The sequence below is a fragment of the Glossina fuscipes genome, unplaced genomic scaffold (genome assembly GCF_014805625.2).
Source record: "Glossina fuscipes isolate IAEA_lab_2018 unplaced genomic scaffold, Yale_Gfus_2 0, whole genome shotgun sequence".
NCBI lineage: Eukaryota > Metazoa > Arthropoda > Insecta > Diptera > Glossinidae > Glossina > Glossina fuscipes.
In genome coordinates, this window is record NW_023998414.1 from 14,934,988 (window position 1) to 14,958,301 (window position 23,314).

Here is a 23,314-nt window from a genome sequence, read left to right on the forward strand (position 1 = left end):
TTGTTTTACAGTTTTATTCGCCAAGTGGATTTGATATCGCGAATGTTCGTTATAGTGTGTATATTGTGTACAGCGTTTACAAGTGCTTAAGAATTAAAAGAAAAAATATTTTAATACAAAAGTAAAAACTTTAATTTGTATGCAGAAATTAGAAATATAATTATTATGTTTCCTTACTACGAACAAGACTGGAGCGTTTTGCCAACAGAAAATAACCGTCGGTAAGTTACATGTTAATTTTAAAAGATGTTATGGAAACTGCTCGAATTTATAGAAGTTTTTGAGTTCAATTTTGATAATTCGAAAACAGCTTATTTATCATTCAGTTTTTAATGTTTTTTAAACTATCGAAATAAGCGGAGGATATGGAAGGAATGTACGCTTTAAGGACACGTATAGAAATCAAAAGCTAAATAACACAACGAATTTATCAATATAGTAACTATATTACCAAAATCTAGCCGCCAAACATATACATATGTAATGTATGGTAAATGTCTCGCCTTCTTCATTAAATGAAACGGAATTGAGAAATGATCGAAAAAACGTTCCTATGCGAATAATTTTCAATAGCGTTCGTCCTTGAGCCAAGACACATCAGCCTACCAATTTCTACTAAAAAATCTCAAAACTTGCCATCTGTAGGGTAAATTAAAGGAATAGAAGATGAACAGATAAGCTTAGATCGAATCGGAAATTGGTTTATACCGAGTGAGTCTACTTGAGGTCTTTCTCGACATTACATACAATCGCACAAACTGACTATGACTCTCGTTCATAAACAACTTATATTGAAACTTTATAAACATGCTTTTTATTTGAAATTTAATACTAATCACGATTTTACTATAACTTATTGTTAACCGTAAGAGTACTAATTAGTATGTTGTATTCCCATTTTAATTGTACAATACCATGACCCTTTGAAGGCAATCATTTCCCGTTTTTTGGAAAACACTTTGCAACCATTAGTAACACTTATATCGGTGTTTTTTTTCTCTTCTTGTCCGTGCAAAGCTGCTGAAGTTTTCGGAATTTTTTAGCACTTGGAAAAAATATAATTTTTTTGCTTATATTTTTATTTTTCAAATACATAAAATAAATGTGGGAAAAGCAGCACGTAAACTATAATAAATAAAGTGTAATAAATAAATAAACAGCTGACACATCAGTTAACAAAAACATTCCATTTAAAAATTAAGTGAGAAAAGAAAAAAATCTTGGCCAACGAAAACGAAAATTTTTTTTGTCGCGTTGTAAAACGTTAAACTTACTTGGAAACAAAGCAAAAAAAAAAAAACGGATAAAAGTGCTTTATCACAGGTGAAAAAACAAATAGAAACATTTTTAAGCATAAGCTTTATTTTAGTGGATTAATGTGGTCGTAATAAAAATTAAATAGCCGCTAAATTATGGTCCCTATTGCAGTTGCTTCTCAGTTGAGTCTTTAAACCTCCCTTAAAGTGTTTTTATTGATACGAGCACCTGTCATTGCAAAGGCAAATAACTCATTGCGTTTTTATTCCTATTAAGCAGCGCGTTGCGATAATGCTTTTCGTATTGTGTAACATTTTATTTGTCTTCAAACTTTTAAAATTCATTTGCAAGGTTTTGCTGGTTTGTTCTATTATCACTTTTTATAATTGATCAATTTTTCTTATTTTACCTAGTTGTTGGATGTTCTTCTGTGTTTTTTGTCATGTTAACAAGCTACTTTTTCGCTCTTATAATCTAAAGACAACTTTTCTCTCTCTCCGTCTATGACTCTCTTTTAAACAATGTCACTTTAATTATAAGAGAACTCTAAACTCGTCATTAATTTAGGGGGCGAGCATTTTGTGAAAACAATACCAGGTAATATATGAACATTTTGGATTGTGTTAAAGATTCCCAATGTAAAAGTGTTGGTCCCTCGTAAAAGCATTTGACTATATGGTGATGGTACTGTTCGATTTATTTTTTATGCAATACGCAATTAAACACAGGTACCTATTGTAAATTAAGCTGTTTGCATTATTAAAATGAAAAACGGCAACCCTGCCTTTTGCATTAACTCTCCACTAAAATTTATGAATTGTCAAATATATGTTCATATACGTATGTTCTAACCTTTAGGCCATAATGGACGAGAAGTCGTTGATTTTTCCTCCAGTAGTATGTGTAATTGTAACATCACGGTAACAAATGTCGTCAGCGTGATTTAATATTAATATTAATCATTTAAGAAATTAAGAAAATACATTCTCAGAAGTTAAACAAAGAATTAATAAAATGAAAATATTTGCCACATATAACATATCGAGTACTATTATATTGCGAAAAGTGTACGTGGTTTTCATTAAAGCCGGAGGCAGCTCCCTGTGCTTATTCGTCTGCCTATACAACTAATAAACCTTAGAAATGATTTGATTTGTGACCCTTTTCTTTTAGAAATTTTATATTGTAGGAGTGTGCTAACACCCCAGCATTACCATACGCAAGACTAGTAGCGTATTTTACATACATTTTTATTATGGGCTATTAAGTGGCTAATAAGAATAATTGTGCCCATTGTTGAGACTGTTATATTGATGTGTGTTAAGTGTATATGACAAATATATGTATATTGAAACAAAAAGAAAAAGTGAAAAAGGCCTACAAGTGCATACTCTTTTTTTCTTTTTTTTTTTTTTGTCTCGGTTTCGTCTTTAGAATTGGGAGGGAAGGACATTTGATGTTTTATGCTCACATATGCATCATATTATGTTGATATAGGGGTCTGCTGTATTTTAAAAGCTCAGGTATTTTCGTGTTTAGATAAGATACAATTTTGTTTCATCTTTCCATTAGCGAACGTTAGGAATCTTAATAACTTTTTGTTAATTAAAAACCTATACCGCACTTATCTATTTCAATTAGATATTCTCGTCCCCTCTTCCTCTCTGGCGCTTGCAATTACTGCTCTGTTATTGGTGTATATATATATATATCAATTGTATATAAATATGGACTCATTTGTGTATTTTGGCTTTGTCCTATGACTTACTATTAGCTTACTGTTTGGACTTTGCCTTATGGCTTACTATTAATTTACTGTTTATGCACTCAAAGAGATCCTCTAACCCATTCGCCAAATGATTGTATTTACAATCAGGAAAAAAAAAAGAAAAGTTAATAAATATATTAAAATTTCGTTTTGACCCTACACTTCGATGTTTTAATATCTCATTTTTTTTGTATTCAAACGCTAAACCTCATATGTCTCATATGTATTTCTGCTGTATCAATACGTGCACGCATTCGTTGTGTGTTGAATTATTGTCTAATTTGCTAAATAAAGAAAGGAAAGTGAGAATAATAATTAAACTAATACATGTAAAAAAAAAAAAGATAAAAGCACGTAACCTTATTTCTCTCGAAGGAGGTATGCTAAGTTTGTCAGATGTTTGTAACGCATAAAAGTATGAAACGAAGAATTGAAATTGCTGACATGTTTCTTAATCAGCATGACATGCGTAACGAGCAGAAAGAATTGATCACATTCATCTGTCTGTCGGCTAGGTAAAATCATCAATGCAAGTAGAAATGTGTATTTGTTGGGTAAATATTGAATTTGTCTTAAATGCGTCTGACTTCTTATGACAGTCACTTTATCCCAGCAAGAGGCAATAGGCAGATAATTGAAAGCTAAAAGTTTCCACATTTGTGTCATTCATATCAGCAGCTTTTCATTATGTCAGTACGTGTGCTCGCCATGCATTTCATGTCAGTCATGTTACCTTGCGGCTGTATACATATGTTAAGTGGACGTACGTACTTTTATGTTCTGCACTTGTTACGATGTCAGCTTACACGTGGCGGCCTATTTGCGGATACTTGCATCTAAGCAGTGCCGTCATATATATTACAATTACCGAATGCGATGCTTACTCTTACATAGTATGCTATGCTTAAAGTGATTTCATATGTATTTGACCATTAATTGCAAAAAATATATACTTAAAAAAAAAAAAAAACAAAAAGTACAAAAAATAAATATAAAATCCGCTCTGAATCGAATGTAATCTCTTTTTGTTTTGATTTATAGTGAAGTAAATCAACCGACCGCAATAACAAATCGTGTCCAATAAACGTGCTTTGTGCGCTGTATATCGTGTAAAATAGGATAGAACATAAAAAAAAGAGAAGAAATTTTAGACGGTTTTGAAATTCTATTAAATTAATAATAAATTAAAACTGTGATTCACTCATCACCGTCACCACTACCACAAGCACCACCACCACCACCACCACCACCACTACCACCACCACCACCTCCACCATCATCAGCATCAACATCAGCATCAACATCGATATCGACAAATAGCAACAGCTCAATATGAATTCCGAGCATGGGTATGGGTAAACTTTGTGATTTTCTTTATTTATTTATTATATATATTTCTATAAATCAGTTATATCGTATAGGCTTTGTTTATATGAAGGAGATATATTTATATTACATTAAAAATAATGATGATAGCAATAGCAAAATTAACAAACAAAATTGTTCCTGTAATAATAATAAGAGTAATAATAATAAAGAATATGTTTGATTGAGTGTAAGGTTAAGTTTCGTTTATTTAAATTGTTAATATCTATAATATTGTTTTTCATTAGTATATTTTTTTTCCTTTTTGCAAATCTCACAATTTTTTTTACAAGTTTTTGCTAATTATTTTATATACACTGTATATATATTTTTTTATATATTATATATAAATTATGCACTCTTTTTCCCGCACATTCATAAATTTTGCCAATACAAATATAACCAAACATAAGTAAATGGCCAACTTAAGCAGTCGTTAAGATCTTTTATTTATTATATTTATTATATTTTTAAACGGTTAACTTTGCTTGAGTAATGCGTACTGGAGTAATGGAGAAATGTAGAAGTGAAAATTTAAGTACGAATATCTACTCTCATGTAACCTGAGCTAATTAAAAAATAAAAACAGCAAATGATAAATACTGATGGTAACTAGATTTTAAATTCGTGGCGTCCAAGGCCAGGGGTTGCTTCTTCATAGATGTGACGGAAAATATTAATTGTATAATTTACAGTAGCTTTATACCCTTAAGAGTTCTTGCAATGCCGCGCTCGGAAAACAATAAACCAAGCGAGAACACTCTATTCATCTTTTTTCCTCTTTTCTTTTTTTTTTTTTTTGCATTTAATTGTTAACGTGTGTTTGCTTGCTGGACCATAACGTTCACAACAATAAGATAATTGCTAAGCTTGAGTTTTTTTCTATTGCAAAAATTAAGGCGAACTAAGGTCATTTTTTAAGTCAATCTGTGGCCATCGACTATAAGTGTAGGCATGTGCCAAGCTTTCCACATTTAGTCTACCGGCTAAATAAAAAATTAAAGAATGTTAAAAACGTTAAGACGGGCGGACAGACTGCTACATTTAGTTTAGTCTTAACCTAAAATAGTTTTGTTTTTCCGAATATAGTTGTGGAGCCGTCTTACAGGAAATAACAGTAACGTGCGATGAGGAACATTTAAAATAAAATATTGCCGTACTCGTAGAAGTGTTTCAGCAGCTAAACCGATTGTAAGGAGCGGAGGCATCTGACGAAGTGGAGAAGTCGTCGGGAGTGTCGGGAGGAATTTCTTTGAAGATTTTTTTGTACGTAGTGTGCACCAATAGGAATCATATGGGCTATGGTCGTCGAAATGGTCCGATCCGAAGCCATTTTCCATGTTCGTGGGCGAAATCTCAAGTAGGTTGAATAAGTAGATTACATCGATAGTCATTAGACATGAAATGATTCTGTTTCGACCTGTATAAAGCTATCTTATCCCCCTATATATATCCGAAGCACTGTTGTTAGTTAGTTACAAGCAACACTGAATCAATCATCCCATATTCTTGAAGAACTCGTTATCGATCGTATTGATCTATCGTACTACTCGAAAAATCTTTACGACACAATCGCGTTCCGAGTTCTTCTTCGTACTCGATTGCTTTCGTGTCGAGTTGCACCTCCCGTACGATGCATTTACAACGGAATAATTGTGATGTTGTCGATGTACGTATAAAGAAGAATAATGCAAAGAAGAGGCAGAAGAATAAATAAATAAACAAGTCAAAAAAAAAAAAAAAAAATGGTGAGAAATTTGGAAGAAATATGAAAGAAAGAAAAATAAAAAAAATAAATAAAACAAAGTTAAATAAATAACATTAAGTATTATTTATTAACATTATTAATATTAATTAATATTATTTTTTTCTCAATATCTAGCTTGATGTTTATAATTTTCATGTTGAGGTTGATTGTCTAAGGCCGTTCCCCAAATAGTTTCTAAATATCACATCTCCAGAATACTTTTCTGATTAGTTTTTGGTAATCCGTCATTTTCACTCTCTATTGTTCCCAGACATTTTTCCGTGACTTTGCTGTTATGTTTGCCAACGTATCGCTATTTCCGATTGATTAATTAAGAACTCTTCCATGCATCGATATTTCGATATAGAGCAAACCCTCATACGCTATCGAGCAGCGTTAAACCAAAATGCAAATTGGTTGTCGTGCTTGCTCGATAACGAGAATTGTAAACCGACCGACCACCGGCTTGCCATTCAAAAGAAAAGTCTACACCGATAAAATCTACAAGTTCTTTTTTGAATTTTCATTCAACATATATAGCCAAAACTGGGATGATGCTTTCCTCATGGATGGTGCTTTTCCTCACCACAAATGATCTCTACACCACATTACGTTATTAATTAAGCGAATAATTTTCAAATATCACATGAAGCTTGTGTGTATTTCAGTGAATCTCCGTATTTCGAAAACATTTTTGAACAATTCAAGTAGAAAACCTGAACTACATATGGCGTAACTGAAATGCATGGAAACAAATTAGACCATTACGATCAAAATTCATATATAAAGTGTGTAAGCAAAACTTGAGACCCATCATTGCATGGACACTAAAGAAAGTGTTAGAAAGTCTTGACCATTTGACTAGCAATAATTGCCGGGAATTACGCATATAAAAAGTGACGATACTAGACCTACTGTCGTAAGGCATCTCTAGTTTAATTAACGTACTTGGTGAAGTACTCGACGTAGTTAGTGAAAAACTGAAAAAAAAAAAATTAGGCTTAATATACATGTCGATGGGTGTATTGTAATACATAAGGGCTTTTAAAAATATCGATCATTGTGTGATTGAGGCGTGTTTCAAACTGGGGAAACTTTTCAAAACATTCAATCGGAAAAGACAATCATTTGTTAACAAATAACCTTCAATGGTTTAATGAAAAGAAGAATGACCTACGCATCGCATCGTCTTAATGAATGTTATTGTCAAGATTTCAAATGAGAGAAAAGATTGAAAGTTATAGTAATTGTGTTCGAGCTATTTTGAAAAATCGTTTTGAAACGCGTTGGACAGGCCGTCCAAATTTTTACCTATAATTTGCAATCCCAATCCCAAGCGAACAGTAGTCCTTTATTATTATTATTATTATTATTATTAATTTCGCCAGAGATATAAATTCTAAGACTAAACTCTTAAAAGCACTAGCATCTAAGGCTATTGGCTTTTATTAAAAACTCTACCGCATTTGAGATTCGAACCGACGATCATTGACTTGCTAGTCGAGATTCCTCGTCTTCGGCTACTCAGGCGGATGAGTAGTCCTTTAACATTCAAATATTCCTTCTAATTCTCTCTTCTCGAAGATTTTGTGCTACCCCTTACCGCTTTCGTCGCATATGGCAAACATTGAATCGCGTTTCAAAATAAGGTGAGATGTTAACAGAAAACACCTGAGAACAGACCTTTAATTTCATGGCAGAAGCACTGTAATCCTTCACCGAATCGCCCTCATCATTGCCCTATCGATTCGGTCGTCTCGATAAAAACGTATGAACGTATTTTTGCTAGGAAGTGCTTTTAAACGAACATCACGAACACTTTCCAAAAACGTCTTTTAATGTATTACGGAAGTTTAAAAGTTTGGAATCAATCGATGGTAACATTACCGCAGAAATTCATTTATCTCGGGGCGTGCCTCTTCAAAAAAGTTAAGGAGAAAGTTTTGTGATGAAATGAAGCTTTTCCACGCATTCCAGAAATCTCAAGACATCTCTTAAGTAAAACCAAAAATAAAAAAACAGTCAGTCTCGACAATTTGAACGATTCACTATACTATAAAAAGAAAAATGTGGTATTCAATGTGGCATTTACTGCAAGATCTTTAAAGCTGTAATTATATGAGATCATCATTTAGATCATGTACTAGCATTACAGTTTTTTATTTATTCTCTTACTGTTACTAGTTACTAGATATAATGCTTTACCATTTTTTTCCATCTGTTTTTGTAATCCATCCTTGTAATAAAAAATTTAATGATTTCCGAGAACTTTGGTTTCTTACGCTGAGAACTGTTCGAGAATAAACAGCGAAATATGTGCATCATTCAAAGAAATTCAACTTGACATAAAATCGATAAATTTATCGATTCCTCGCTAATGGACGAATCGCTCAATTTCTCTGATTTTAAGTAAAAATTGTTTTATTTTTTTAATAAACTTATGGCTTCGCGGCCTACGAAAAAAGAAAGCCACGAGAAGAACGCGACACCTGCAAATCTTTTAAATGTGTGTTGTCATCCATGTACAAAAATACGGTGTACTCTAGCTTAGCTGGCTATTATCAGAGCGCGCAATATATTTAATGCTACGTAATATAGGTCTCCAAGATGCATCTAACCGCGATTGTCGATGAAGGAATGCATAAACAATGACCGATTTAGCCACGCAGTCACTAGATCGCAGCCACTCCCTATCTCTTTCTACCACCCCGCTCTTCTCTGACCATTATCGTGGGAGACGAATAGGGAACACCCCCGGAGCGATTGGTGATGTTAGCAAGAGAAAACAAATCTTTAATTCGGATCCAAGTGCTGAGTGTTCGTATATATATATATGTATATATATATGATTTGGTAAGGGAAACAAAGCCTCTGAGGCTCGCCACAAATTTGTATCCGTAAATTTATTGTTGGATTGATTTCATAACTCATATTAATTGCCGTATAGGGGTATGTTAAGAGACAGACCCGATATACCTGTCTGCCCGTCTGGCTATCTTATATCTGTCCATATCAACTTTTTTTCAGCTTTTTTGATACATTTCACTGAAATTTGATACATTGACATGCTTTGACGCAAAGACGAACTCTATTGAAAATGGTCCAGATCGGTTCACTTCTTCGACCGCTCCGCATATAACGCCTTATTTTGAAAAATCATTATATGGAAATTAATTGTAATTTTCAAAATTTCTCAACAAAACCTGTTGTGCAATTGCATTTGGTCGTTCTAAATTGCTACGAAATTTGGACCACCGCGTGCAAAGATTCTCAGGAAATCTAGACTCTTATATGGCAGAAAGGCCTAACTGTTAATTTAGTTTTATGATGGAAATTCGTTCATGATAGTAATTTGAGATAAAAGTGAAGTGGAGTAAATTTGAACGACATCGGTCCATTTCTCGGAACAGTAAGCCCTTCGGAAAAGGGTTTAATTTTTAATATTTAATGATGAGAATTAGTCCGAAGGAGCAATATGACCAAATAAGTTAAGAAAATACGGAATTTGGATCATTTAGGTTTATTTTCTAGATTCATGTATTAGAGTTATTATGAAGAGGAAGTTCTTATATTTTAGAGAAAGTATAATTTCTAGAAACTGAAAATGAATAGAATTTTTGGGAGGTAAATGCAGCTTGCTAAATTTGGATTACGCCATATGATGTTTTGGGTGTCATCCTCCAATATGTGGGCTTTTGATGGATGGATTACCGTCTACTATTGCTACCATCAATACGAAAATACAGATGGAAAAATGGAACTTGCGCCTGCTTTATTTAAATCAGAATACAAATCTGTTACTCCATTGCTAAAAATAAAGAATCGCTTGCGATATAGTGAAAGAGTTTCACTGTACATTGGTACATGGTCGGTGTTTCGGTGCTAAGCGAAGCTTAATCATAAATCACTTCAGATGTAGATTTTCATTTTCAGTCCAATTCGATTTATATGATATCTCGTGTTTGAACTATTATCCACTTTGCTGCATATTAAAAACTAGGTCTGTAACTGTTTGGTATATATGGAGAATTCGTGTATCTTTTTTCAATTCAAGATTTCTTTGCTCTTGCTTCTTCTTCTTCTTTAATTAATCAATCTTTTTTCTATTACATGTCGTCCAACAATCATTCGGGGGATTGCATGTTGATGTCATACCATTCAACCATAACAGATTTAATCCAGCCTTTAATATGGCCACCATACGACAAGCTTTCTCAGAGGCTGTGGAACGCGGTAAGCTTATGAAGAAGAAAAATCTAAAAATTCTTCGTTTTTTTTTTTTTTCCTTTCTTCTCTTTCTTATCTTTATTTTATTCATTTATTATTTATTTATTTATTAATTGCATCATAAGAAAAATGATCTGCCAGTTGAGCTAAGCGAGTAATTAAATGATATGCATGGCATTAATTAGCAGTAAGAGTGACAAGATTGTACTAAAGAACTGTAAAACACACAATTCTCTTTTCATTAGAAGAAAACAAATTGCACATACAACTAACTATTGACACCGACGCATACTTGTTCGAGCTTATTCTCGAACCTAGATGCCCAGACAGATGCATGCTTGAATTGGTAGACAGACGTATTATCACATCGAAGTTCGCATATATTATAGTCCGCTGCACGTGAACGAAATCGTACTGAACGGATAGTCGAAGTTTGTCGGTATGCTTGGAACTTTATGAGAAAGCGTTTCTAAGTGCGACTGTAAAAATTGTTATCTGTTCTCTCGTTCGCCGTAACAGCTGTAAATAACCAGTAGTCGTGAAGCGTTTCAATTGAAAAAAAAAAACTTAAAAAAAGTTGCACTGTAGTTTAGAATGAATGAGAGAAGTGTTCAGATGAATTTAAATTTATAGACTTATACGTGCCGTTCAGGTAATAAACTATCAAATTGATCAAAATGCAGCCTGCACTAACTAGAAACAGCAACTGTACGGACAGTACGGAGAGCTGTATGTGAAAGTGTAGAGGAAATAGTTGAACTACTCAGATCGTCCCATATAATTAATAAGCTCTTCCGAATGGTCGAGCGTGAACTACGCATTTGAAATCTTATAAAGTTGACATTATCTTAGTCCGCATAGAATTTATTTTGGAATTAATTTTTTGCAAGCCTGTACGTAACTTAACTAAGCGATGTGTGGAAAAATTTTTCTAATCGGTAGACTGACGCGACCGCAGGCATCCGATAACTTGTTATTCACACTCTGATCACATATTAATCGTTACGTTTTCGATGTACCCCTATTTAGTTCATGGTCGTGAAGAACTCAATGACCTTAGGTATGCTTATCTGTCTGCCAGTTTGTCGATCCGATGAATAAGTTTTTTTTTTCAAGTTTTTCCTTATTTTCCTTCCAAATTTGAGGAAAATCGCTCCAACAACCCGATCATAATCATCGAAAATTATCTGCCAACATTCGCTTCAACTGATTGCAAATTCCTTTCACAATTATAGTAGAATCATGTGATGACATATAAATGCTATCACTATTGGCGAAGCGATGTGCATTTTAGATATTGCATAACTTTAAACGAAATACGTCAAAATTTCATGATATTGCCACGTTTAGACCATTACAAGCTACAGTTCTGAACATTTCCAAAATCTTGGAAACTAATGGTCGATGCTTCGTAACAATCCTATGAGTTTTTTGTATTATTTATTCTGCCCATCCTATCTGTATGCGTATGCAACGAACTTATTGGGTAATGTGCTAATCAAGAGGCAGCAAATTCTGATTTGAAGGATGTACGTTTCAACCTCTACAATTTTATAAGTGATTCATTTACTCGATTTTACAATTAAATATCGTAGGCAAACCACAGTTAGAAAATCCAATTTCCAAGTGGAAATTTCTATTACATCTTCGACTGATCAAGTGATCGCACGGGTAGCCTAAATTCGCCTGGGGGTGCAAGAGACTACTTTAAAAAAGCCTTCAAATCACGAGCTTTTAAATAATTGCAATTAGGGCTGGGTCTGGGGCGCTTATTTGTACCACCACGTTTTGCGTTAAAATGACTAAAGTAATTTTTACCAGCACTAGCACTGCTTTCTGAGAAAACAGTAATACGATCAATAAAAACGCATTACAAGTAATGGACAAGTAGGAACATCATAATCGGTCCAGTGACCGAATCTTTTATATCCATCACCGTGATCCTAAAAAAGACAAGCAAGCAAGTTATATTCGACGGAGCCGAGTCTTGCACACTCATCCCTTTGCTTTTCCCATTCGATTCGCCAAGTTCCCAATGTTTCTGCAAAATTTAAGTCTGATGGCGATAGCTTAGTTTTTGCGGGGAGGAGAATGTTTATAACAGGTATTCCACAGACGGATAGACGGACAACCGGACGGACGCACGTACGTGCTTAATTCAATTCAGAATTTGAAGCTTATCAAGAGTGTATATATCTTGTGGGGCCGCTAAAGCTTCCTTCCGTCTGGGCGTTGCAAACGTTCTGACGAAATGAGTATACCCCTCATTTGTCGGTGATGGGTACAGAGAAAGTCACTTCAATTTGAAACACACTATAAATTTCGTAATTGTGATCTTAATTCTGGTTACCGCAGAAGCTTCACATATAGTATTTATAATTCGACTTTGGGTTAAATTCTGGGTGTATTCGTCCATCCATCAAATACAATAATTTTCCTTAAACTTGTTTTACTTATTTATATAATTTGCGTTTTATAAAGGCGTGCGTACAATGTATATGTATATGTTTATTTATTTATTTATATATGCGTATGTATGTGTGTGTGTATGTATGTATGTATGTATGTGTGTGTGCATTTGTTTCTTGTAGTGAGGATGCCTACACCTACACGTTTAAGAGATCTCATCAGACAGATACGTGCCGCACGAACGGCTGCAGAAGAGCGTGCTGTGGTTAATAAAGAATGCGCCTACATACGTACCACGTTTCGTGAAGAGGATCCAGTTTGGAGGTGAATAATATTAATTTTCCTGTCTACGTTTTTTTTTTTTTTTTGTTTTTTTTTTTGCCTCTATTCGCTCTTTGTACTGATAATGAGATTTTGTCTCTTTTTCCGTTTCGGCCAGGTGTCGTAATATAGCAAAATTACTGTACATACATATGTTGGGTTATCCGGCACATTTCGGTCAATTGGAATGTCTGAAGCTAACAGCTAGTAATCGTTTCACGGACAAGCGTATCGGTTACCTTGGAGCCATGCTATTGCTGGATGAACGTCAGGATGTTCATTTGCTTATAACAAATTGTTTGAAAAAGTAAGTTTAGTTTGTGTTAATAAATGCGCGCGCGTGTGTGTGTGTGTGTGTGTGTGTATGTGTAGCTTCTGTTACCATATCTGCCTTCATTAATTGCGGCATGTGGTTGCTTTGTTGTACTTGCAGTGACTTAAATAGTTCAACACAATTTGTTGTGGGTTTGGCTTTATGTACGTTGGGTGCCATTGCCTCACCGGAAATGGCGCGTGATTTAGCCAGCGAGGTGGAACGTCTCATGAAATCACCGAACACGTATATACGTAAAAAAGCAATTTTATGCGCTTTTCGTGTTATACGTCGTGTACCCGAATTAATGGAAATTTTCTTACCAGCCACTCGTTCTTTGCTTAGCGAAAAGAATCACGGTATTAGACGAGATCGTTAATTTTTTGACTAAAACTATAATAATTAATATATTAAAATAATTTTTAGGTATTTTGATAACCGGCGTCACTTTGATAACGGAAATGTGTGAGAACAGCAGCGACACGTTAATGCATTTTAAAAAGGTACAAATTGAATAAAATTGAATAGAATTGGGAAAAAAAAAAATGCATTTAACTTTTAACCATTTTTTTTGTTTTTGTTTTTGTTTTTGTTTTTTTTTTGTTTTTTGTTCTTTTTTATTGTATTCTTGAAGAAAGGAAAAAACTACAATAAATTAATGACAAATTTAATAGTATTGTAAAACGAACCTACACTTTAAAAGTGTGAGAACTTACATATGTATGTATGTGTGCGTGTGTGTATTGCTATAAATGTGGAATGCCATTTCTAGAGCTTTACGAGCACATGCTAGTCTTCACCAAATATGCTAATATTCCTAGTAAGAGATATACGAAAGAAAAGCATCGTGTTAGCATGTCAAACTTGGAAATAAAAACAAAAAAAAAAAAAGAAAAGAAATTCATTTGCAACAACCAAAAAAATTATATTCGGCTCCGGTCGAATCTTTTATACCTTCCATCGTCATCTAAGAAAAAAGAGAAATTTGAATACTCTATAACTGTAATTGAGTAAATAGATCTAACCGATTTTTTCCTTTTTGCATAGGTATTGTAGGATTGTGCTAACGTTTATAGTTTATCAATGATGAGCGAACAAACCGATCCTCGAAGATTTTACTTAACTTGCCTATAAACTTCAAATCCATAATTCAGGCACTTTCGCACATCCGGTTATCCTTGAAATTTTGCATGCACCTTTAATTCCGATAGCAATGCGAGATAGGTGCGGTCTGTCATCAGCTCCCTGTTTGTTGAAAATGGCGTCGTGTCTTCTGCTTAACAATTCAATTGCTACGAGTGTCAAGCCGCAAGCACTGGAGAGTGTAGTAGTAGAATGCGATCGGCTAGGTGTGAAAGGGGTTTGGGAAATAGAATACGCGTTGTAGTAGAAGATGAAGAATTAAAAATGAATTATGAAAAAAATCTTTTAAAATAAGCTTTTTATTCTAATGCATAAAAAAGTTGGCTTTCTTGAGTGTTAAGATCTAAGACCAAGCGTCCAAGCGTCCAAGCGTTTATGTATGGCCGCATAAAAGTGACTTTGGTAAAAAATTCACCGTTCATCTTTGAATTGATTTAATTAAAAAGCTTATTTTTTTTTTTTTTTATATAATTTATTTTTAATTTTGAACGATTTGAACGAATATATAGTTTACGTAGTGTACCGATCGGCGGTATCCTAGCAAATATATATTTAGGATATACACCCATGTAGATGAAGGGCAGACGGACGGACGTACGAACGAATGTTTGCAGTCGTTGATTCAGATATGTTACTGGTCAAGAGTGTAGGTAATTGATAGAAAGTCTGAAGGCCCCTTCTTTGTGTTCGAAACACCAAAAATTTGTAAGGTGAATGTATCGGCAACCTTCGATGGTGGGTATAAAAGTGCAAAGCATATTTCCATCAACACGCACCTTTCAAAATGCGGTATATTTCAGTCAGTAACATTGGCATTCCATACAGTTTCATTTTATGCGATTTTTTGCTAATTGATTTTTTTACCCTTAAATTTATTTATTTTTGATTTTTATCATTCATTTGTGTTATTATTATTATTATTAGCTTAAATATATTTATGCTAAAAACAATTGTTGTTAATCCTAAAATTTACATTTTTCTTTAATATCAATCAACAACAACAACTATAAATCATTTACAAAAACCCCTATAAAAACAATACGTACATATGAAAAACAAACAAAAAAAAACCATTCAATATGTAAATGTTGTATGAAAATAATAATAATTTGCTCGCCAGGATAGCGGAAACCGAGAGGTATGATAATAATTTATCATATGTTTGCAAGATTTTTCTTTTACATTGTACAATGAAAAATGTTGACCGTTCTTAATCCTCGTTTTCATTTCAAATATTCATTTGTAATGTAAACGTGCACTTGTTTTCAAAGTTTATGAATTATGAATTTATGAATTTATGAAATTGATTTCTCCTTTTGTTTTGTAGACGTTCCTTTTATATGTAGCAAGCATATTTCTATTTCTATGTATATTCTAATATGTATATGTATATGTATTTATGTATGTATGTATATCTTGTCGCTTATAACGAAATTTCACGGAATTTATGTAAACAATCTTTCAATCATTTTAGGAGAACTCATAATATTTGTAATGATTGTTTAAAAGTGTCCACCTGACAATTTGTCTTATCTTTGTTACGTTCAATCAAACACAGCTAAGCTTTTGCATTATTTTGTAGCTTATCGATTCACATAGACGTGTGTTTGTTTGCAAAAGTTATTTTCTTAATCTTTATTAATGTATTGCATATCATTATTAAGGCATTTACGGCACGCGTATAACTAACTGCTAACTGTTAACTGTTAACTGCTGCTAACTGCTTTCGCTTAACTCACACTTAAATCACACAAAAGTAATAACTTGAGAAAAAAAAGCTTAAATCTCGCTAAAAAGGAAATTCGTATGATATTTATTTTCAAGTTCCTATAACAATATTCTCCATATTTTTTTGGGGAGTTTTCTTACAAATTGTTTTCTTCCTGCAATCAAGACGAATATGTAGAAAGCAAAATTAATAATTTTGCTCTCTCTTCACTTTCTCCCTTTTACACACATTCCATAAAATCTCAACACATGCTTTATCGGAAATATCATCTCGTGTTTCCCGGTTTTTTGTTTTTTTTTTTTTTTTTTTTACTAACCCTTTATACGGCCGGGCGTCGGAGTTGTGTATAATTGCTGCACTCCCTATGTAAGAACGAGATCACATCAGTTTAGTCATGTCGGCGTTACAACTGTGTAGAGACAGTTCGTAGCCGGAAATCTTATAAAGGATATATTTTCTGAATGGTGTGTGCTTAAGGTCACACGAATTCAAATAGAATGCGGAAATTTCGTACGCAAATTTTTGGATGCAATGCGAGAAACCAGCCAGACATAACATCTTCGCTTCGTATAGCCAGCCTACACAATTTAAGAGGAGAGAAAATTAAGTTTATAAGGATGTGTGTAATAATTGAAAGGGCGTCGGATAAATCCTCGTTTTATTACACAAATGACAACCTGCTCGCAATTCGGGAGAGCAACTTACTTTAATTACGATTGGCATGTGGTTGAGATATTTCTTGTTCGGGCCTATATCTATCTCCCAGGCTATCGATCATACCTTATCATTTTTTTTCCCATTTCTTCCCGACCATCATCGTGTTCATATATATTTATAGGAGGTACGAGAAGAAGGAAATTTTTTATTCCAACCATCGATACAGAATCATTTAAGCATGGCATCTATGGCCTTCAACATGGTAATATTTTTATGCTGAACCTACAGGTTGCCATTCATTGTGTGGCACGTTGACGTGCGCTGAGCCAAGTACGAACACTCTTTTAAAGTGCATAGGATCGGATACATTTCACGATCACTTTGCTATGTGCAACAAATTTGCAAATTTCCGATATTGATCGAATGGGTCAATTTCTTGGCCTGCTCCGATTATTATTAATATTTATTATAATTAATTGTAAAGTACTCGTATAGCACTATAAGGCTATCGGTTTTGTTGAACACTCTGTTGTACTTGAGATTTGAATTCACGACCATCGAGTTGTTGGTCGAGATGCCACGCCTGCTCGGTCATACTGGCGGATATAATTAAAAGTAAACTTTTGTTGTGCAAGAAGAGAGAGTTTTTTGAACTTTGTTGATGTTTTTAGAATGGAAATTGGTCCCGAATAGTAGTAATCTTCTAGTAATCTAGTAAATTTACTGCAATAAGCTTGGGCTATAAAGACCCGCTCTTTTTAAAATTAATCGAGTTGTGTATTCGAAAGCAGAGAGAAGCGCGCAATCGAGATAGAAATTTTCTTCAGCATCAAACGGGAGCTTTTCTGCCAACTGCACGTTGTGCAGCAATGTTTAGAAATTCTTGAAATTTTATAATGATAATGATAATCAATGTAGTATAAATAGTTAATAATAGTAAAATTTCTCCATTTTAAATGATAATTTAAAAGACTGAACGCTACGAATCGACCTATACATGCCCATACAAAACCAGTAATATAGAGACTCATCTTTCATGGATTTCTTTATGATTACCTCTTCACATACCTTTTGCATAAAACTCACCCTAATAATCAAGTTTTGTTGGAAATCTCCTTATTATACACTATTTAATTTTTAATAGATTCTGGCGTTGATATTATATTCATATAGGATTTTAATGGCATTTTAAATTTTGTTTCGTTTAGATTGTGCCAAATTTGGTGCGTATTTTAAAAAATCTTATATTGGGTGGCTACTCGCCGGAACATGATGTTAGTGGTGTCAGCGATCCATTTCTGCAAGTAAAAATTCTACGTCTGTTACGCATTTTGGGCCATAACGATAGTGACGCATCAGAAGCCATGAATGATATATTAGCTCAGGTGGCTACAAATACGGAAACAAGTAAAAATGTCGGCAATACGATACTATATGAGACTGTTTTGTCCATTATGGATATAAGGTAAATTTATAATTAAATGATTAACAAATGTTCGCAACTTGTTGAAACAGTGTGTTATTGATTTGCGTTAGATCTGAGGGTGGGTTACGCGTTTTGGCCGTTAATATATTGGGTCGTTTCTTGTTGAATTCTGATAAAAATATACGTTACGTGGCGTTAAATACTTTGTTGCGTACCGTGCATGCCGATACATCAGCTGTTCAAAGACATCGCACGACAATTTTGGAGTGCCTCAAAGATCCCGATGTTTCGATAAGACGTCGCGCAATGGAATTATCATTTGCTTTGATAAATGCCCAAAATATACGCACCATGACCAAGGAGTTGTTATTATTCTTGGAAAAGGCTGATCCCGAATTTAAAGCTCAATGCAGTTCGGGCATGATATTGGCTGCCGAACGTTATTCACCAAATACCAGGTGGCATTTAGATACACAGCTAAGTGTTTTAATAGCGGTTTGTACTTCAGCTATTATGCAAGCTATTGCAACAATTTTTTCACTCTCTATTTTTATTACGAATAGGCGGGTAATTACGTGCGCGATGATGTAGTATCTTCGACAATACAACTGGTATCAAGTAGTCCTGCCTTAGAACAAACTTATATAACAAATCGTTTCTGGGAGTCGTTACAAGTCGCTAATCATTGTGAAGACAAACAGCCACTACTCCAAGTAGCTGTCTGGGCTATTGGTGAATACGGTGATATGTTTATGTACGGGCCTAATGAAGATGGTAAGTGGAAGTGCACCTTTTCGTGAACGGACAAGCTAATTCTAGCCAATAATTTTGCATTTATATTTCAGAATTTGAACGTCCGACAGAAAGCGAATTAATCGCTATGTATCATAAATTTTTAACTTCTGCTCAAGTCTCAATAACCAGCAAGCAATATGCTTTAGTGTCATTAGCCAAGCTAAGCACTAGGCTGCAAAGTTGTGTTGAGTGAGTTTTATTTTTTTTTTCATGCTAATTTTGGTCTCTTTAAGGAAGTTCGTTCTTTTCGTTTTCGTTTTCCTTTTCTTTTTTTTATTTATTTTTTTTTTTTTTTTATTAGAGAAGTGCAAGCCTTGATTACCTCATTTGGCAGTCATTTGAATGTAGATTTACAGCAAAGAGGCCTAGAATTCTCACAACTCTTTGGCACTTTTAAACATTTGCGTCCTGCTCTTCTAGAAAAAATGCCAGCCATGCAAGTCAGTCGTTTATCATCGCAGAATGGTGAAAGTAGCGGCTCCTATGACGACAATAGCCCGGATCTTATAGAAAATGGTTTAAATGATGAACAAATTGCTAATGAAAGTAATATGAACACCATGAGTGAAAATACGGTAAATTATAACAAATTATTTAGCTATAATATCGGTTACATTAGTCTTCGTTAATTACAGAATATACTTTTGGATCTCTTGGGCGGCACGGATTTAGCGGCTACCACTCCGTCAACTCAGGTGCAAAAGAACAATACGCTCAACGCTAATGATAATCCTACCAATAATCAAGACTTCCTCGATTTACTGGGTTTGGATATGTCCGCAATAACAACAACAACTACGGCCAATGTCATCTCAAATAGTCTCGCGGGTAATATGAATAATATACTAGTTGGCATGGGCAGTGGTAGTAGTACGGGAGGCGGAATTGATGGCGTCGGTCTGGGTGACTTAAATAATATTTTAACAAACGCTGCTGTGCCTAACGCATCGACAAACGGTAATGATTTGTCCAGCATTATGGCTGCCACTAATCTGATATCACCAGCAGCAATACCTCTGGATACATGCCACTTAAATGATCCTTTGACTACGACAGTAGCTTCGAATAGTATTGTTGTGGTAAATTTTGTGAATAGACGGACGAGTTTAAAGAAAAATCTAATATAAAAACATATTTTTTCTAGCCTCAAGGACCCAAATTGACGGCTTTAAATCAAAACGGCGTACTCGTGCATCTAGTGCCAGTTCGAACTCAAGACGGTATGCAAATTTTTATGACCGCTACAAATAGCTCATCTAGTATAGTGGAACGATTTGTTTTTCAGGTATAGATATAGAAAAAAGCTTAAAACGTTTAAACTTTATCATATAAAAAATTTGTATACAATTATTTAGGCGGCAGTTCCTAGAAGTTTTACACTCCAAATGCTACCACCGTCTAGTCCTGTATTGCCACCAAGTGGTGTAATCACACAGGAAATGCGTGTCGCTAGTACGTCCAATGTAAGTTCAACTATCGTATATGCTTTCTTTTAATAAGAGCTAAAATGGACTGGACTTGTGCTATAGCAATTGACGTTTAGACTCGGTTAAGTTACAGAAGTCTCTCGTGTTAAACTGAAATAAGCAGGCCTCAGCATTTATTGGCTTATCTGCCTATCCCAAGTCTTACCAACTCTCTCTGATAAAAATATTTTGGGACAAGAACTTTTAACCTCTAGATGGCACCATTTCGCATATAAGACTGCTTTTGATCAAAAACACAAAGTTTTTACGATTCCTTTTTTTTTATTTTTAATTTTTTTATTTTTTTTTGCTTATACCGTAATGGAAATGCGAATGATGAGGTAGGGGACAGGGGTCGGAAGCAAGGCACGATTGGTTTCACCTTAATACCAAACTATATCAAATCGGGGCCCATTACGTTCAGACATTTGACATTACGCACGCATTAGTTTAATAGTAAAGTTTTGATCAGAAGTATTTATAGTCAGATCTACAGTTAGAATTTGGTATTAAAATGCCCACATTGACCATCTTAATAGATAGATGGTAAGGTATTAATTGCTGACTGAATATAAATAAAAAAAAAAAAATAAATAAAAAAAATTCATTTCACATAAAATCTCTAAACATTTATTTAGGCTGTTTTACGCATGCGTTTACGCATATCATACGTTATGGATGGTGTTAATGTACAAGAACAGACCGAAATCAGTGGTTTCCCCGATGCAACACCCGAATAGAACTAGCCCTCTCGAACTCTACTTCTCATACACACCGTCACTGCATCAATAAGTTGAATCAATAAAATGAGAAAAGTTGAAAAGGTGAATACATTAAAAAACAGTATGATAGAATAGAAAAGCATATGAAAAGTAATCAAATACCCTCATCATCGTCATCACCGTCATCATGATCATCATCATCATCATCATCATCATCATCATCATCATCATCATTATGATCGCATATAAAAAATTTATAACAAACAAATCATTCACATCGTATACCACATACGTATAAGGTAAATACATTCATATACAAAACTAAAACTGAAACTGAAATACAACAGAAGCTCTTAACAAAGAGGAATGAAAAGCGAAACGGAAAACACAAGAATTCCAGCAACTTCAAATACAACTCCCTCCCTAACGTGTTAAAAATAATTTCAAGCAAACAAAAAAAAAAAAAAAAAAAAAAGCATAGTTTTATTATACACATATACATACATAGCATTGCAAGAAGATGAAAAAAGTTAAGTAAACATTAAAAAAAAATGCATATATTTTTTGTAATATACAACAAATAATATTGAAAAATAAATAAATAAATAAATAAATAAATAAATAAATGAAACACTAATAAAGATAATAACAATTTTAGCGAAACTAATTAATTAATATATAATTGTAATTCAAAATTCCTCCCCTATGCCTAATAAATACATTTTACAACACAACAAAACTTACATACATAAATTAATAGAACGCAATCATATCTTTCCCTGAACTAATCTCTCCATCCATACGTTTTCAATTTAAGTGCAAGGACTATTTAAATGTAAAAAGGACTTATTAAATGTATACAGTACAGCAAAAACTTATGTAAAGTGCTTTTCACTTAATTGAAAATTATCTATCCTTTATTTTATATATATATTCCCCTTAACTTTAATTCAAACAATGTATTTAACGTTTAACGTAAAAGATACTTAAGTAAATTTTGTAAAATTGAAAAAGTTTGGACGACAAGCGAACGAGTGTGTAAGAAAACTTCATCATCACATTAATCAACGACAATTTATATCATCTTTCCGAATGCTACTGTTGCTCGAAAGAGCTCGAGAGCTGGCTAACCATCATCAACCAATTGGCATAAATGGCATCTGAACATCCGAACAGTGCTGTAACTGCAATTATCAGCGATAAGAATAGATCGAAACGATCAAGAGGCAGCACTTTATTTATGTTAACAACCAGAGAGAGTAATTCGCAGTAATTCGTAAGTCGTGGCCAGAGACCACCGGCTATTAGGTTAATTGAATTGAACTAAAAAAGCAATTATTCCATAAGAAAGCGTCCTCTTAAATGAAAAGTACTTTATATTACCACCAATCGTGTCAGGGAAACGATTACGATCATAACAACAAATATTAAACAAACAAACAAACAAACAAACAAACAAAGCTAAATCAAAACAGAGAGACTCGCTCAAATAAGTTTTTAAATTTTGTTAAATGTGTTCGCATCATTTTTTCCCCCTTTTTCTTTTCTAAATAGTGTTAAAAACATTATTATTGTACTTTATTTAATTTATTTTTGCTTAGCGTAAGGCGGGCAAGTAAAGTTCAATTTCAAACTTTCATGTGGTGTTGTGTTAGTGCATTTGGTATTGTGTAGTGCTGAAGCACTTCACAAAGAAGTTACAATTAATTTGAAAACTTTTGAAATTGAAACTTTTTGGTTAAATTCGTTTCTTATCTTTCTTTCTTCTTTCTTTCTACTCTTTGATTTTCTCGCTGCTGATAACTGAAACCAAAATTTAAATTCACAAGAGCTTTCTTTTTATTTCATCACCAATTGACAGCGGTCCCGCCCAGAATATCCGCGAGATTTTAACTAGTTTTCATTTAATTAATCGATATTAACATTGAGCTAAGGAACTGAACTCTTCTGTATACATATTTCATTCCAC

General features: G+C 33.8%; 1 protein-coding gene across 7 annotated transcripts; it reads left to right on the top strand.

Annotated features, from left to right (window-relative positions):
* The first annotated feature begins 63 nt into the window (after positions 1 to 63).
* Positions 64 to 21,820, top strand: LOC119636157 (AP-1 complex subunit gamma-1). 7 transcript variants are annotated; one of them, XM_038031707.1, is made up of 17 exons: positions 64 to 221; positions 10,309 to 10,370; positions 12,956 to 13,097; positions 13,213 to 13,401; positions 13,528 to 13,766; positions 13,834 to 13,910; positions 15,671 to 15,688; positions 18,145 to 18,401; positions 18,473 to 18,857; positions 18,926 to 19,136; positions 19,208 to 19,346; positions 19,459 to 19,732; positions 19,793 to 20,114; positions 20,166 to 20,236; positions 20,302 to 20,442; positions 20,513 to 20,620; positions 21,262 to 21,363. In XM_038031707.1, the coding sequence occupies exons 1-17, from the start codon at positions 166 to 168 to the stop codon at positions 21,361 to 21,363; spliced, it is 2,793 nt and encodes a 930-aa protein (XP_037887635.1). In that variant the 5' UTR covers positions 64 to 165. The 7 variants fall into 7 exon arrangements, with proteins under 7 accessions (XP_037887635.1, XP_037887489.1, XP_037887311.1 ...); XM_038031383.1 differs by having other exon boundaries at positions 166 to 221; positions 19,793 to 20,236; positions 21,262 to 21,820; XM_038031866.1 differs by lacking the exon at positions 64 to 221 and adding an exon at positions 1,165 to 1,323 and having other exon boundaries at positions 19,793 to 20,236.
* The last annotated feature ends 1,494 nt before the right edge of the window (positions 21,821 to 23,314 follow it).

Coding starts and splice junctions, on each gene's coding strand:
- LOC119636157 (XM_038031383.1), top strand. CDS start 166: ATGTTTCCTTACTACGAACAAGACTGGAGCGTTTTGCCAACAGAAAAT. Junction 18,402..18,472: donor TTGTCCATTATGGATATAAG/GTAAATTTATAA, acceptor GATTTGCGTTAG/ATCTGAGGGTGGGTTACGCG. Junction 20,443..20,512: donor TGGAACGATTTGTTTTTCAG/GTATAGATATAG, acceptor ACAATTATTTAG/GCGGCAGTTCCTAGAAGTTT.